General features: G+C 39.7%; 1 protein-coding gene across 1 annotated transcript in view; it reads right to left on the reverse strand.

Moving 5' to 3' along the window:
• si:ch211-156l18.8 (probable G-protein coupled receptor 158) overlaps positions 1 to 14705 on the reverse strand; it is a 28298-nt gene extending 13593 nt beyond the window's left edge. The window contains exons 1-4 of the mRNA XM_036587269.1: positions 13573 to 14705; positions 12571 to 12878; positions 10878 to 10986; positions 1421 to 1517 (exon numbers count right to left, since the gene is read on the reverse strand). Of these exons, the coding sequence (XP_036443162.1) occupies positions 1421 to 1517; positions 10878 to 10986; positions 12571 to 12878; positions 13573 to 14178 (1120 nt within the window). The 5' untranslated portion in view covers positions 14179 to 14705. The remainder of the gene's footprint in view (positions 1 to 1420; positions 1518 to 10877; positions 10987 to 12570; positions 12879 to 13572) is intronic.
• Between the last annotated feature and the right edge of the window lie 1779 nt (positions 14706 to 16484).

The raw sequence follows: 16484 nt of genomic DNA on the forward strand, positions 1-16484 counted from the left end.
TTATCAAATAAATGATAGTCTCTCTTAATCTCTCCTAATACCCTAGTATTAAGTAGGCTATTTTTTGTTTCTGTGCCTTTAGGACTTAAATGACCTCTGCTCAGAATGTCTGCACTGCACTGGGTCTTATTCAAACAGCAGTCCAGGCTGAAACATTTAGGGCAAACTATTAAGTCTGGACTGAAATTAAAACGCTTCAGTCGCTCCCTTTTTATGTCTGGATCCTTTGGAAGGCTGCAGTAACACAGAGAAATCTTCCCAACAGCCATGAACAGCACAATGTTGAATCACTGTCCCTACATCTTCTCTAGTAACTCTGCTAAACACTGTCTGCAGGAACAACACTCTTTATCATTTTAACGTGAATTCGCATTTCAATAGGCTAAATGGCCAGTTGTATGGAAATGTGGTTATGCTCTTGATATCACAACCATGCTGAATTCAAAAATAAACCTCAACTGCAGCTTAGTGTCTATATATGACTAGCTATTAGATTGGCCAAGCTTTAAAGAACCCTGGCAAACATCCCTTTCAACCTAATCAGAAATTGTAGTGCACCTACAAATACCTACATTTTACAGTGCCTTGTTCATTTAAATTATATTTCTGTTGTATACATGTGAAAAGGTACTGTTTGATTAAATGGGATTTTTTTGTTGTGTAATCAAGCAAACATTAGCATGGCTGAAAATTCGTTATCGTTTTCACCCTTACTGGTTTTGATTAGCTACAACAACACAGTCCAGCTCGGTAGTGCAGCGTTTTAAACTTCAAAATTCAGCATTACGTAGTGAATTCAGTTTCTAACTAGGTTGAATGGAAATTTTGTCAACAGTCTATAAAATAACTTTGCAAGAATTACAAGGAAAAAAGACTCTAGTGGGCAGAACACACACACACACACACACACACACACATTTTCTAAGCCGCTTATCCTTCTGGGTCGCCGGGGGGGGGCGGGGCAGAACACAATATAAGTCAATTCAGCTACTTGATAAAGGGCATTTTCAAAGTCATTCAAAGTGGTTTTCTGTGAAATGGTTCATTATAAAGAAACCTACTGATACAAATATATTTTATTTACTATCCAAAACTATTAGTAAACCTATACATGCCTTCTGATTGTAATATGTGATGTTGAAAATGGTAATATAGAGGCAAATTTGAAAAAAAATATTTTCTTTGGGGACTATTTTACCACACAACACCCTGTGTGTCCCTCTCTCCCATGAATCTGAATATATTTTAGGCCAAACCTTTCTCAAAACTATTATGAAATAGTGTCCAAGGCATCAGGCAGCATTGAGTTTCTCTAGAACAGTGTATTTCACATCAAACCATGCTGAATGACTTTGTTTACATCTTAAACATTTATTTAGAAAAAAAAGTGATCCTGCATATTGCAGACAACTGGCCTTACACTGGTCCTTGTTGTCTGGTGCTGGACTGTAGTAACCCTCTTTACACCGGCAGCAATACTGGCCCAGTCGAAAGCCCTGTCTGGGAATTGGGTCACACTGGGTAGAACATGACAGAAAGAAAGAGAGAGAGAGAGAGAGAGAGAGAGAGAGAGAGAGAGAAAAGGAGAGAGAGAGTATAAACAAATGTTAAGACTTTTTTCGGTTGAATTTGTCGACCTTTACTGGTGAGTTATTGACAAACTCCTATTTTTGAACATGAAAAAACAGTGTCTTAATAGCTTTCAGATCAATGACCAACCGACTCCAGACCCTGAGTATGTGAGCAGTTTGATAATTCTTGGCTGAGAGATTAAGCCTGGAAAGAGGCACTCAGAGGCCAGATTGCCAGTTCATGCCCATGGAGGATAATTGTGTGTATTTGTATGTGTGTGTGTGTGTTTTTTGAGTGCTTTCTCTCATTAATTACATGAGCAAACTCTCATCAGCGCTCCCTCAGTTAGAGTCGTTTGACCCACTCATCAGAAAAGCTGTGAGTTAATCTAAGTTAAAACGTAAATGGATGGGTAATTCCTATTGAAAGAGCTTTATCTCTCTTTTTTTTTCTCACAAAACTCCAACCCCTCAACACACACACACACACACACACACAGTCACACACAACATGCTCAATTAATCTAAGTTTCTATAAAAAAATCTCTGCTTATTAATCAAACACATGGAAATTTCAATTCTTGTTCATGGTTTTCAACCACATTTTTTCCCAAACCAAGATAGCTCATTAAGCCTGTGCTTTCCCTGAGCATTTGTGTTGTGTTCATTAATGTATTTTCTCCACCACAGAAGAGGCTACTGCTTGGTATAAAGAGATATCCCTGCTGAAAAAACAGCAGAGCAACATGCATTTAATGCTGGTCTCGTGATGGTCTGGCGTGGGTTAAGTTGGCCACCCAGCATGAGCAGCACACCAGCATCCAAAACACAACAAATCGTTCCTGTCTAAAGAGAAAACAATTATCTTCAAAATGGTATGTTTACAGGGGACAGCAAAAACGTCCTTTAGTTTCAGTGTAAGTGAATGTAAAGAGATTTTATTCCAAGCAATTTTGGAGCATTTCTAGCAATTTATCATGAAATTGTCACACACGGCAGCGGCCATGCTCAAATAATGTAGAAAAGTAAAATCTGAAAAAAATGGACATTTTCTTTGGACAGTCATGATATGCTGGTTTTGCTGGTGATCAGCCTAATTACTTCTGTTCTAAATAATCCTTTTTGGCAGTGCAGGTCAAATAACTTCTCTGAAAAGTCTGCTTGTTTTATCCACCACATCACAAACAGTGCAGCCATAAGTAACTGGACAGTGACATATTTTGAATTGTTTTTTTTTCTTTACTCTATACTCCTCCATAGTGCATACTGTGGCCTCTTCTGTTGCTGTGAAGCTTTCCAGTGATCTGCACATTGTGATAAACACTGCAGTCATGCTGTCATTTTATTTATGGCATTTTTGTACATATCTATGCCTATGTTTTCTCCATGATTTAAAAGGTTCTTTGGACTTTCCTTACTGTGGTCTTTTGTGGTCTGGTTGCTTGTTTGTTATTGCTAAGCTCACAGTGAAGTCCTGCTTCTAGGCAATTTAACATACAAATTATCTTAGCTATATCTCTAATTGATTTATACTTTTTAAGCTTCATGATGTCTTGCTTTATCAAAAATGACAATGAATCTTTGGTCTTCTTGAGAGATAACAGCAACAGACTCCAGACACCACATCTAGGATCAACTATAAATCTTTGTTTAGCTCCCTTGTGCATGAAATAATAATGCAAAACCATGCCTAGCAATTGAAAAGGCAAATAAAGTACATAAAAATTATAAATGCTAAATGATTATTGATTTGGAAGTACAGTTAATGAAAAACCTTAAATTGCCACAGAACCTCTGGAGGTAGTTTTCCCCCTTTACATGATACCACTATGTAATGGGGCTACTGGATGATGCATGCTTCCTCCAAGTCACATAAAGTCATCCATGATTGGGTCAATGCTTAGCGGCTATGGCCAAAGTTGTTCTTTAAAGAGCCGTCCACTGGAAAACTTTTTAGAGAACCAAAAGTGTCTCCTGTATGGCATAAATCTTATGTATGAGCACCTGAAATGGGGGGATTATGTATAAAAGGGCTGTGGTTCCAATATGATTCACCCAGTATAGATGTAAATATTTTCAAATGAAATCTTTCATTTTGCATGTTGACTTCATAACCAGTGTTTTACAGTCATATGTGCTATAGAGTACAGAACCAAAACAAGCAGAACTGTGTAATTTATGGATGCACTGTATTGCTTTATTGCTAAGTACAGTCTGGTGGCAAGTTTCAGACTCTGTCTGTTTATATTTAACAGTATTTATTATCTAATGGTGCAGTAAAATTCTCCTGAAATCAGGTGTTCCCTTTCTCTAAATCCTACTGTCTCGTCCTATTAAGCGCATTGCTCATCTGACGAGACCTATATACCTAGACCCTGTTAGAAAGGACAGCAGGTAAATTTTGGGTGAGTTTTTTTTTGCCTGTTTCTCCCAACCAGATGAGTGGTGTGCTGGGGAAAAGGATGTCAACATCACTGGATTAATGCCCTAATCCCCCCGATCATCCCTGTACCACCCAGCACAAAGATCTTTAAATAGAAGGTCTGGATGAGAGAGAGAATGGTGGCAGACGGGGGGAGGGATGAAAGAGGGCTAGAGGGAGAAAGAGTGCAAGAGCACATGATGAGAGAGAGAGAGAGGTGTCACCAAGAGAAATGTGTGTGTGTGCGTGTGTGTGTGTGTGTGTGTGTGTGTGTGTGTGTGTGTGTGTGTGTGTGTGTGAGAGAGAGAGAGAGAGAGAGAGAGATGACATGTCCACAACATGATAAAGAAAGGTGGCAGGTGAGAAGTACTTGCTGGTGAGAGAGCACTTGCAAAGCATGTCATGAACCAAATTAGAGTGATTTTTCCCCCACAGGGCACGCCAGGTTACTGGTTCAGAGCTTAGATGTGTCACCACTATGTTGCACAACTGTCTTTGGTATGTCCTGCTACAGCTAACCACTATGTGTTATTATCCTGTTTGAACAGTGTAGTTTAGATGTTACTTTTAGTTACTAAACACCAAAGTGGTGACCTTGACATCTAAAGCTGAAGACAGGTGTTGAAAGAACCACTTCTGAAGTTGCTGTAAGTCGGTAAGGACCCCGAGCCACCAGTGGGCCACAGTGACAAAAATATTCTGTTCTGAATTGATGTTCAGGCTTTATCAAGCTTGCTGTAGTATACACCGATCAGGCATAACATTATGTCCTTGTTTCTATGCTCATTGTCCATTTTATCAGCTCCACTTACTATATAGGTGCACTTTGTAATTCTGCAATTACAGACTGTGGTCCATCAGTTTCTCTGCATACTTTGTTAGACCCTTTTACCCTGTTCTTCAGTGGTCAGGACCCCCATGGACCCTCACAGAGCAGGTATTATTTGGGTGGTGGATCATTCTCAGCACTGCGGTAACACTGATATGGTGGTGGTGTGTTAGTGTGTGTTGCGCTGGTATGAGTGGATCAGACACAGCAGTGCTGCTGGAGTTTTTAAACACCTCAGTGTCACTGCTGGACTGAGAATGGTCCACCAACCAAAAATATCCAGCCAACAGCGTCCAGTGGGCCGCATCCTGTGACCACTGATGAAGGACTAGAGGATGACCAACACAAACTGTGCAGCAGCAGATGGAGCTATTGTCTCTGACTTTACATCTACAAGGTGGACTGACAAGGTAGGAGTGTCTAATAGAGTGGACAGTGAGTGGACACAGTGTTTAAAAACTCCAGCAGCACTGCTGTGTCTGATCCACTTGTATCAGCACATCTTTTCCTGATTTCTGAGTACTTAAGTATTGATTCTTTCTCAGTTATGCATACAAAGTAAAATTGGCACAAATGTTTAGAAACAGCACTGATGCGTACATATGATAAGCTTGTGATGATAAAAGAAAGGTGCTTTGAGGCATCAAGAACATAAATATTATACATGCAATGCATTATATATGTATCAATGTATAATGTACATAATGCAGTGCACATTATACTAGAAGCCATACTATGCCGTCTGTTTAAATCATTCTAACTACAATTGTAACTAAATTGTAAAACTGTTACTAGAACACAGTGAGAAGCAAAAGTAGTGGGACAATAAAGTAACATTGGTTATTTTTACTGCATAACCATGAACTTGCTTTTCAAACCAACAAGTGAATACAAGGGTTAAGTACAGAATGTTAGCTTTCTTTTTTTATATATAGCTACAGGTTATGTTTTAAATTTCCCAAATGTGGCTGAGTATAAATATTGATACAAAATTGTAAAGAAAACTGAAGTGTAAATTTTGTTTTTGGTCACAAACCTCTTAAAACAATAACAGCTTCAAGTATGCCACTTGCTGGCTTCACCAGGCTTTTCATATCTTCCTTTGAGATGTGAAGACTTAACAGCAGCCGCTTTCAGTTGCTGCTTAGATTTAAAACACTAGACCAACTTGTCCAGTATAGTTTTTATCTTTGTCTTGTTAAATTATGAATTTGGAGCCATTTTGTGCACATTAAGACGCATGTGCGCTTTCTTTATTGAACAACTTCATTGGTCATAACCAAGAAAATACAGTCTTGTAGCCAAGAACCTCCTAATAAAGCAATAAGCCTTACTTCGATTCCATCATGGGGAAGAGTATAAGGCAAAGTGACGGCCAACAAAAACATTATAAAATACACAGTTTTTCAGAAAATATCTTTTATTAATAATAATCGACATAAACACGTATTCCACAAAGAAACGTAGCTAGTTCCTTTAGAGTATGGTAACGTTATCGTTGCCAAGCAACCATGGACCTCTGAATGACCGTTCGATCTCACATCACTGTATATTGTGGCCATTTCATGAACTTTTTGTCCTATAACAATAAATATGATAACATGATACTGTTTAATTCAAATATATTCACTTAATCATTACTTTCAAAGTCACCAAATTACCACCGCGAGTTTTATCAGCTAACGGTGCCCCTTTTCCCACGCTGGGGCTGACTCTGAAATGGCTCCGTGCTCTCTAGCTTCATCGAGCACTACGGTTCTTGCACCCCAACAGTGCATAATAAAGCTAACAAACGTCCATTTGGGATTCAGCCACATCCATACTCTATTTGGCTGTAGAAGCTAGCATTTCCAGACTTACACAGCACACTATTTAGAGCTATTTAAGCATGGGTTTGATGCTACTTCTGACTGAAGCATGATCATTTGAAGAGTGTAACGTTAAACCATTCAAGTTATCTAGGTTAAATTCTGTAGACTTTTATACTGCAGTTCTACAGCGAATCATATCGTCAATACTTTAATTAAATCCTGTGATATTAATAATGGATCTTTTAGCCTGTTAGGTAACTGACCAGTCTAGTTCTAATAAATAAAAAAGTTTAAGCAAAAAATGGGTTCTTACTTCACCAGTACACTCGGTGGTCCATGTGAGCAGCATAGACCACTGTAGTCGTGTCGTCATTTTGTAGTCGGCGCCATGTTGTTATGCCCATATTAGGAACTCCGGGTCTAAGCTTCATTTCTCTATTGCCAGAATGAATAGGGTTTTCGAAAAATCGCCTCTATCGCCCCCTCTGTTAAATGAAAATGTTCAGAACCCGATTCGTTTTGTCCTGTGAACATTTTTCTCCCGAATAACACTGGATCCTCCGAATTACGAGGTCGTTAAAGAGTTGAAATATGAATATTGCTACATGTGAGCTAAAGCTACTGCGCACCGAATTCACGTCATTAGACTGACAGCCTCCTTAAGCAGGTTATCACCTCCTGATAAACTGATTTAGGCTCTCAGAATATCCTAATTTTTATTTTAATGCTGGTAAAAAAAATTCTGAGGACATTTTTTCAGGTAATTCGCCAGCAGTTTGTTTGACTTTTCCCGTTCCACCTTAAATGGCGCAGCAGTCACGTTCTGAAATGCTGCACCATTTAAGGTGGAACGGGAAAAGTCGAATAAGCAGCCGGCGAAAAAGAAGCTGACTTCAGCTTCATGGAGGGTGGAAAGGCATGATATGAGGAGGTTTCTCTATTTCCGCTGAACAGCTGAGTAACATTTAACTTACTTTTACTGTTTCACAGAACCGACAGGTTTGTGATGGCTAGTCACAGCTGCTGCACATTTAAGGTGGAATGGGAACATTCAAAAAAGAAGCTGCGAAAAAGCAGCTAAATTCAGTCTCGTAGTTTTAACACGGGCAGTATTTTTGATAATGAGTTTTAGCCTATCAAAATATCCTACACAGAGGTTTTATTTACGAGTACACCTGTGAATATGCGCCACGGTAGAAGATTTCGTTAAGGTAGCACACAGCCCGCCTTAGTTTCGTGTAGCTTAGTGACATCAAATTGATGCGCAGTAGCTTTAGCTCGCATGTAGCAATATTAGTATTATAGCTCTTTAACGACCTCGTAATTCGGAGGATCCTGTGGGTCCTTTTCTGGAGAAAAATGTTCACAGGACAAAGCGTATCGGGTTCTGAACATTTTTATTTAACACAGGGGCGATAGAGGCGATTTTTCGAAAACCCTATTCATTCTGGCCATAGAGAAATGGGGCTTAGACCCGGAGTTCCTAATATGGGCATAACGAGGACTACAGAATGACGCACGACTACAGTGGTCTATTACAGGCAAAGATTATGCTATTGACCACACAAGGGTTTTTCGTGAGTGGCGCAGTAATACAGAGTTCAGTTTTTGTGAGGCGGTAAAGATGCGCTTATATGCATTATTTTACAACGGTTTCGAACGTGACTCAGCCAATCAGATTTTAGGACTTTTTGTTTTATATAAAATAGACTTTTATGACCTTATGCTGCCCGTTAGGGAATAACAGACGCTTTGGTATTTTTAACTAGCTAACGATCCTACTATGCAGAAAAGCTTCCATCTGTAGACTACCAATCAGCAGCAACTAGTTTTCAGCTAACCTAAGAACAGCTGTGGCCATGTCTTTATCTATGTTAGCTAAGCTACCTAACGCTATGTTTACCTCTGAACGAGAGATAGACGCTACCCAGCGCCAGTTTGACTTCATGAGATGTTGAGGTACACAACACACATACTACTACATGACATCACTATGATAAATGTGAGAGTTTGTGATGGTAATTAACAGATTACGCTTGTAAAATTGAAACAATTTCATTCGTTTTTTAAATATTTAGACCACTCGTACCATTGCTAGCTCAATTAGCTTAGCATACTTTAGTCAAGTTCCAGTAGCTGCTCAGTTTCGGCTACAGCACATGTGTCAGGCTCCCTTTCTAGCGGGCCAAAACACTGCAGACTAAAGTAAACTGTGTCATTAAACACCTGATTCAGCTCATCAGCTAAAAACCCATATGGAAAATACGTATCCCAAATGTATTTATCAAATATGTATGCAAATAGCCAAAAATGTATTTGTTAAAACAATTTTTATAATACATGTATTTTCCAAATGTATTTGGAATTGAATCAAGAGTCGACTGTCTTGACTTGGGACTTGACTTGGGAATCACGTGTCAAGAGACTTGTTACTTCCACCTTTCTGATTTTTACCGTGTATCAGTATCTACAACACTTGATATTGTCTTGTTAATGGTTCATTTGCTAATACTAAAAATGAAGATACTGGAATTCAAATTTATTTCAAAAAGTATTCCAAACAGTAAAGTGCATTAGACAAGTATTTGGCTGTTTTAATGCATTTTCAAATGTATTTGATAAATACATTTACATACATTATTTTTGTATAGTGCGTTTCTTTGTATAATATTCCCCCAAACATTTTTAAAATAAATGTATTTTAAAATGTATTTGCTTAATATGGCAATATATTCTGTAATACATTTTAGTATTTGTAGCATATTTTAGCATGGATTGCATTGTATTTGAAATGTTTTTCAACTATACAAAAATGTTCATATATTTTTTTCCAAATGGGTAGCCAGGCCTTCATGAACTGAATTCTGAGGGTAAACGCTAATCTCTTTGGCCCAGAAGGTCCCCAGTTTGACATGCCTGGGCTACAAGCTGTGTAGTTGGCTTATATTAGCCATTAGATGAGAAATTAATTCCATTTCCAAGTTGTGTTAGCTACCCTGATAGAATCATATCATGTATCATACTTAAAAAATCAACAGGTACATTATGCTGTAGCAGGTCTTGTTAGCTGTATGGTTAGTGTACCTTCCTGTTAGCAGGGGTTTTGGTAGAGACTGCTTTTTATAGCAGATTTTTTTCAGTAATAAGTGAAGAGAATAAAATGAATGTAAAATTATAATCAGATATAGTATAATTTCATAGTATAAATATGTTTCAACAGGTATTTTCAGCTTTAAATAAACGGATAAGCAAATAAATATATAATTAACTAAATAAAATGAAACAAAGTGACTATAGTCAGTCAAATCAACAGCAACAGCAGTTTATGGAAGAATGATAGAATGGGAAATTAATAAAGGAAAGCAAAAGAAGTAAATAAACATTATGGATTGGTAAAAAAGGGAGCAGTGAATTAGTGAAAACCATAAGGGAGATTAGAAATCATTGTTGTAAAACACGCAGTTGTTCACTGTGTGAAGTAAGTCAATTTTCTGCAGAATGGACTAAAATCATGAATATTTTGATCCTAGTTACACCCCTGCCTTCAGTAAGCATTCCAGTACCCAGTTGGGTCTAACTGATGTTTGGTTTCATTTCAAAAATAGGCTGCATTATCTTGATTATTAATGCCTTTTACCTCAAAGCTAGAAAGCTTGCTAGAAGGCAAGCTCTGATGGCTAAGCAGTACTGTTCACAGCTTGTTTACAGGGGTCTCCAATCTTACCCACAAAGGATCGGTGTGACAGTAGGTTTCCATTCCAATCAAACAGAAGTACACCTCATTTCACTTGATGAATCAAATAGTCTCAATGGCTGCATCCAAAACTATATACTATACATACTAATGAATGTAGTTCTAAAGGTGGTGTACTATTTAGTATGGTAGTATGAGGTTTCAAACGTAACCAGTCTTCACACAAGTGATTAGTTATGCGTGGTTGGAATGTAAACCTGCAGAAACTGTGGCCATTTGCAGATTAGGTTGGTGACCACTGTTGTAAAATAACAACTAACCTCAACTACATCCTCACTACAAACCAGGAGTAAACTTTGTATAACTTTCACAGGGACATTGTAAACAACTAAAATGGAAAAACAAATTATTCATAATTCATAAACTTATGATCTCTCTTTATAACATCAGGGTTGAGTTGTACCTACTTGTAACACACCTATACGGAACACTACAGGCCTACTTAAATAAGTTCTATGAACGTGAACTTTATAAGAGACTATGAATTCACCTCCATGCTGGTACGGTTACACTGATGTGTGTCTGCAAACCACACATTTCCACTGGCACACTGGTCCACATCAAACCCCTGAATGTTCACATCCACACGGACAACACCCCTGTCAACAGAACAGAAAAAAGAAAAAAATTCAGGTGTTAAATGATAGGCAGATGTAGAAACAGTTAACAGACTAAAACCATGCTGCAGTATTAGTAACCAAGATTAAGACAGTCTGCAGTATTAGTCACCAAGACCAAGACACGCTGCAGTATTAGTGACCAAGACCAAGACAGTCTGCAGCATTAGTCACCAAAACCAAGGCAGTCTGCTGTAGTAGTGACCAAAGCCAAGACATGCTGCAATACTAATGACCATGATCAAGACAGTCTGCAGTAGTTGTGATCAAAACCAAGACCGAGATACCCTGCAGTATTAGTGACCAAGACCAAGATGATAGATGTAGAAACAGTTAACAGACTTTGACTAAAACCAAGACGTTGCAGTTTTAGTGATCAAGACCAAGAAAGTCTGCCGTATTGGTGACCATGACCAAGACAGTCTGCACTAGTTGTGACCTGAAACAAAGACATGCTGTTACCAAGATGTATGAGTACTAGTGACCAAAACCCAAGACAGTCTGCAGTATTAGTGACCAAGACCAAGACACGCTGAAGTACTAGTGACCAAAACCAAGACAGTCTGCAGTATTAGTGACCAAGACCAAGACACGCTAGAGTACTAGTGACCAAAACCAAGACATGTGGCAATATTAGTAACCAAGACCAAGACACATTGCAGTATTATTGATGAAAATTAAGCAGTCACTACTTTTACATATATATAAAGACCATATATCTTTATAATTTTAATATTTAATTTTAAAGTTATACAGTTGTTAACATAAGTTTGAACATCACTGGTCAAATTACACATCCTCTACAGGGAACAAACTTAAATGTTGCGGAGTTTAACATATTGGAAAAAAAAATATGTTAAATTCATCAAGTAAACAGTAATTGTGCATTAACATGTGCAGAAAAGGATTTGTTAACTTATTTTAACTTATGTAATCAACAAAACATATGTCACGGCAGTGCCCAAACCTTTACATACGACAGAACACATTGTTCCAGAACATAGGTACCTACTACAAGACATCTTCAGAAAATTAGAGCTCATTTACACTACTATGCAAAGTTTGGAATCAGTGTTATGAAGAAATATAAAAACAATGTTGTGACAGATGTAAAATGTATAAAACTATTTCAAGATGGTGCTAGTCCTGTGCAAATTCCCAGATTTCAAATAATTTGTTGGAATTTTAGATGTGTCCAGAGTGATGAAAGATTTACAGATAATCCTAAAATGACTTTGAAAGCTATATATTATGAAGAATGAAATTACAGTGAAAAATAAATATTCAAAATTTATCAAACCCACTTTGACAGATAGGTTGACCAAGAATGATTCTACACAGATATGAACAGTATATTATTTATCATTTATTAACTTCCTGCTGTTCCACAAATATGTACTAATTGACTTTTTAATTGCAAGGTTATATATAAATCCACATCATCATCAAGTTATTAAAATGACAAAAATCATTAATATGATAAGTGATTCCAAACCTGAAACATAAAAGAACACACTAGAACCAGTATCACAGGGAACTAAAGACAGAGAGAGAAAGCTGCCTGACCTGAACTCTGGGCTGAGGTCCGGCTTCAGTCCGTAAAAGGGCATGGACAGGGTGAGGAGCCAACCAGGTGAGAAACGTCCATCCTCACACTCCAAGAAAGGAGCCTCGCCCCAGCGCAGTCCGCTGCTGTTTGTTACGTAGCTGTCTCCGCGTGCCCACTTGGGTGTGTCCAGGGTGCTGAGGTCATTGAGCAGAACCCGCTTAGACAGGCCAGGGAGGGGTGGGCTGCTGGACTTTAGAGAGGTGAACCAGCTGTGACCGGCGCCAGAGGGCAGAGAGTTAAGACTCTCCCAGGCCAAAGTGAGATCCTGCAAGTAGACATGTTGAGATAAATAATGATTAACCACAATTTTAAAAAATCAGTTTCCAAACTGTGAGAATTTCAGAAGCTCTTTTAATATTTCTGTTTGCAAGCTATAAATTATTTCTGTCACTTGCCAGTTGTTCACTTAAACATTATTCTATGTAGCCAAACTGAATAAAAATAATCAGCCATGTGCAAAAGTTTGAGTACCCCCAGTCAAATTGCATGTTTTGTTAATTTTCTAACTGAAAATAACACATTCTCAATGGAGAAAACACATATATATGGCATTTTTCTGTAGAATTAAAGAAAATATATATATAATATGCCATAACTTTCACACAATCCACATTGTTTTATCCCCCCCTCCCAATATGTTAAATTTAGCAAATAAACAGTAACTTTGCATTAAAATGTGCAGAAGTGTATTTTCTGCAGAGTATGTGTTATTAATTTACTTTCACTTAGAAAATCAACATAACATCATTTGACCAGGGGTGCCCTGGTCCCCGTAAAAATCTAAGAGCACATTATGTAGGCCTGTCACTTAAATAACTATATAACTTTCATTGTATTTAACGATATTAAATTTCACAGTGCTCAGTAATCTATTTATTTTGATATGTCTAGTTTCATTAAAAGTGTATTTGAGTTGAATAAAACCATTTAAATTGCTTGTTCACATGAGATGTCTCTACCTGCAGGTAGATGTCCTGCGATGGGCTCCTGGAGGCACGGAGGACCAGCTGTGGCTGAGATGCTGTGGGGTCAGCATCAAAGGTCAGCAGGGCCCGTCTGACCAGGCCAGGCCTGTCACCTTCCAGCATGGCCCGCACTAGTGCATGGTACCACTCGATATCCTCCCGCACGCTGGTTTCCCGCAGCTCGCTGGCTTGGAAGATGAGGTTTAGGAAGTTGGCAGCATTGGTGAGGGACGCAGTGGCCTGGCGCAGGAGGGGCCTCAGGTCTGGCGGGACGATGCCACGCTGGACGGCCAGCCAGAAGGGCTGGCGGCAATTGGAGGAGCTCAGGACAGAGGCATTGCCGGTGTAGAGGTAATTCTCAGGCACAGACCAGTCCTCTTCTTCTTCTTCTGCCTTCTCTACTCCTATCTCTAGACTTGGGCCTACACTTGGAATGCCTGCAATCTCCTCTTCTTCTGTGGAACTTGTGTTGGAGATGGTTGGAGTGGGTTCCAGGCCATTGGAGTCAAAGTTGGAGCTGAGTTGAGCAGATGCCATGGAGGGCAGAAGAAGAAAAAGCAGCAGTGTGGCATGGAAGCCCATCTTCAGGGAGCTCCACATCTCCTGATGTGTTCTTTTATGGAAATCCACCTATGGAAACCATCCTGGTCAGGTTTGACGAACTATGAACTTCCTTGGCAAGGAACTTCTCCCTGGGACTGTTCTTCTCCAGTGCTTCCAAAAGCAGCAGCAGGTGTCCGTGGTGGCGGCAGGAGAGGTTGCAGGCAGCCGTTCTTTACTGCTGTTGTGAGTGTATCTCCCTGGCACTCTCCCACTCCCTGCTGCCATAGATGTAAATCAGTAAGAGAGGCATTGTTGATAAGCCAGCTGTCCCTGCCAGCACTGTGAGAATCAATGGGTTTCCCACGGCGATGAGCCCACTCTGACTCTTGGAGCGATCGAGACAGCCGGAGATTACGCAGCCTGCGGCTTCCAGTGCTACCGTGACAACAGGGGTGCTGAGAAGGAAGCGAGAGCCAAGTGTCTGTATAAGGGACAGAGAGGCAGAGGCAGAAGCAGGGGAGGTATGCAAGGGGGGAATATGTGTGAGTCTTCCCTTCTCTCTCTCGCACTCGCTCTTCATTTGATCTGCAGCTTGTCTGCAAAGCCTCTGCCACTCGCTCACGCTCTCTCCCCTACCCCACCCTTTCCCTGTCTCTCTCTCTCTCTCTCTCTCTCTCTCTCTCTCTCTCAGATATTACCACCTCTGTGAGAGGCACTCAGAGTTGTGGGGGTGATGAGAGTGACACATCTGTTAATGTTGGAGTTGCAGAGTACAGTGTGTGTGTGTGTGTGTGTGTGTGCGCGCTCTCAGATAGGATGATGGACGAGTGGAATGGAGGGTAATCCTCTCTATTTGGGCTTGCAGCAGAATCTCACCGCTCTCTGGATTAACCCGCCACTCTCCTGCGGGGGTCAGAGAGTGAGTGGTCTTTTATGGTCTTATAGTGCACTAGTGTTGAAGTGTTGATGTGTGTGCATTAGTGTTAGTCTGAAATTATTGCATTAATGTGTATCTGTAAGTGTGCAACTAGGATCTTGTTAACATTGTGACACAAAAAACAAACCCCTGAAAAGAAGTGAAAATATAACACCTGTAGAGGCAAGTACAACACTGTACCTGTGAGTGTGTGAGAGAGAGAGAGAGAAACAGAGAGGGAGGGAGAGAGCCCTCCTTTCCTTATGAATCAAGCAAGTCCAGTCATACTGGGTGATGCAGGCAAATCCTTGTTTTGGTGCCATGGCAACAGGGTTCTGAGAATTCAACATCCATTCCTGTGGGTCCCCACCCCCACCAAGACTGCAGAACATGTAGCAGTGATGTCTGCATGTGGAAGTGTGTCTGTTTGTGTGTATGTCTGTATTTCAGGCAAAAAAGTATACTAAAGCTAGAATGCACGAGATAATGTTTTAGCATGCAGTATATGTAGTCCAATACAAAAGCTCCAAGTAGCATCTGCCTGACTTTACACATAAACGAAACAAGCATTGTTAATTGTTCAAAGGGCATATAAAGTAGACAGCTAGAAATGCGAGGGAAACTATTTTATGCTCAGGTAAAGGCTGTATTAAGCACATAGCCCAAGCTCTTGGCAGGTTGCATCCTATAGAAGAAAGTATTAACGCTGGTAAAGAAAATCTAGGCTGAATCTCAAGCCCTTTTAGCGAAAGGAGCGTAATCCTTTGTTTACAGCGACATCGTGTGGTAGTGTAGAAGAATGCAGGATGCGTGGAGTGCTTGGAATAAATCTAATTATAGAGAAGTTAACGGGAGGGCAGGTACGTTTACCAAGGCCCACCTAATGACAGCTCAGAAATTATTTTTGAGTGTGATGGTGGATGCAGAGAAAAAAATGTATGGTGGAAGCGTTTCTTCTGTGGCCATAAATAAATAAATGAATAACTTACACAGATGATTAATAGTCAGTAATCATTAAGACTTCAAATGATAATATAGTAATTTAATCGTGTATCATAGGCTCGTAGACTCGTGTCATAATATTCCCCACTTTAATTTCTTTCGACCACAGCATATGCAAAAAAAGTATCCAACAGAAATGAAATAAATATGCCGTTGGTTTCATGAATCAAGTGTAAGCGTCTCATCCTCAGATGAACTACATAGAAAATCGCCTCAGCTTTTTTATTTATGAATCACGACACGCCATACACAGCAGTTACTGACATATAAAAAGCCTTCAAACAACGACGGGACGACTGACATCTGTGTGGCCACTAAGACATTTTTTAAAATGTCTATTTGAAGCCGGAGCGCGTTAGTAAAGCGGGCAGCGGACAGCCTGTGGCCGAGCGGAGCGGACCAACACCGAACGCGGCCGGTTTGCGGAAGTGAATGCGCGGGTGGG

Source organism: Colossoma macropomum, unplaced genomic scaffold (assembly GCF_904425465.1).
Source record: "Colossoma macropomum unplaced genomic scaffold, Colossoma_macropomum, whole genome shotgun sequence".
NCBI lineage: Eukaryota > Metazoa > Chordata > Actinopteri > Characiformes > Serrasalmidae > Colossoma > Colossoma macropomum.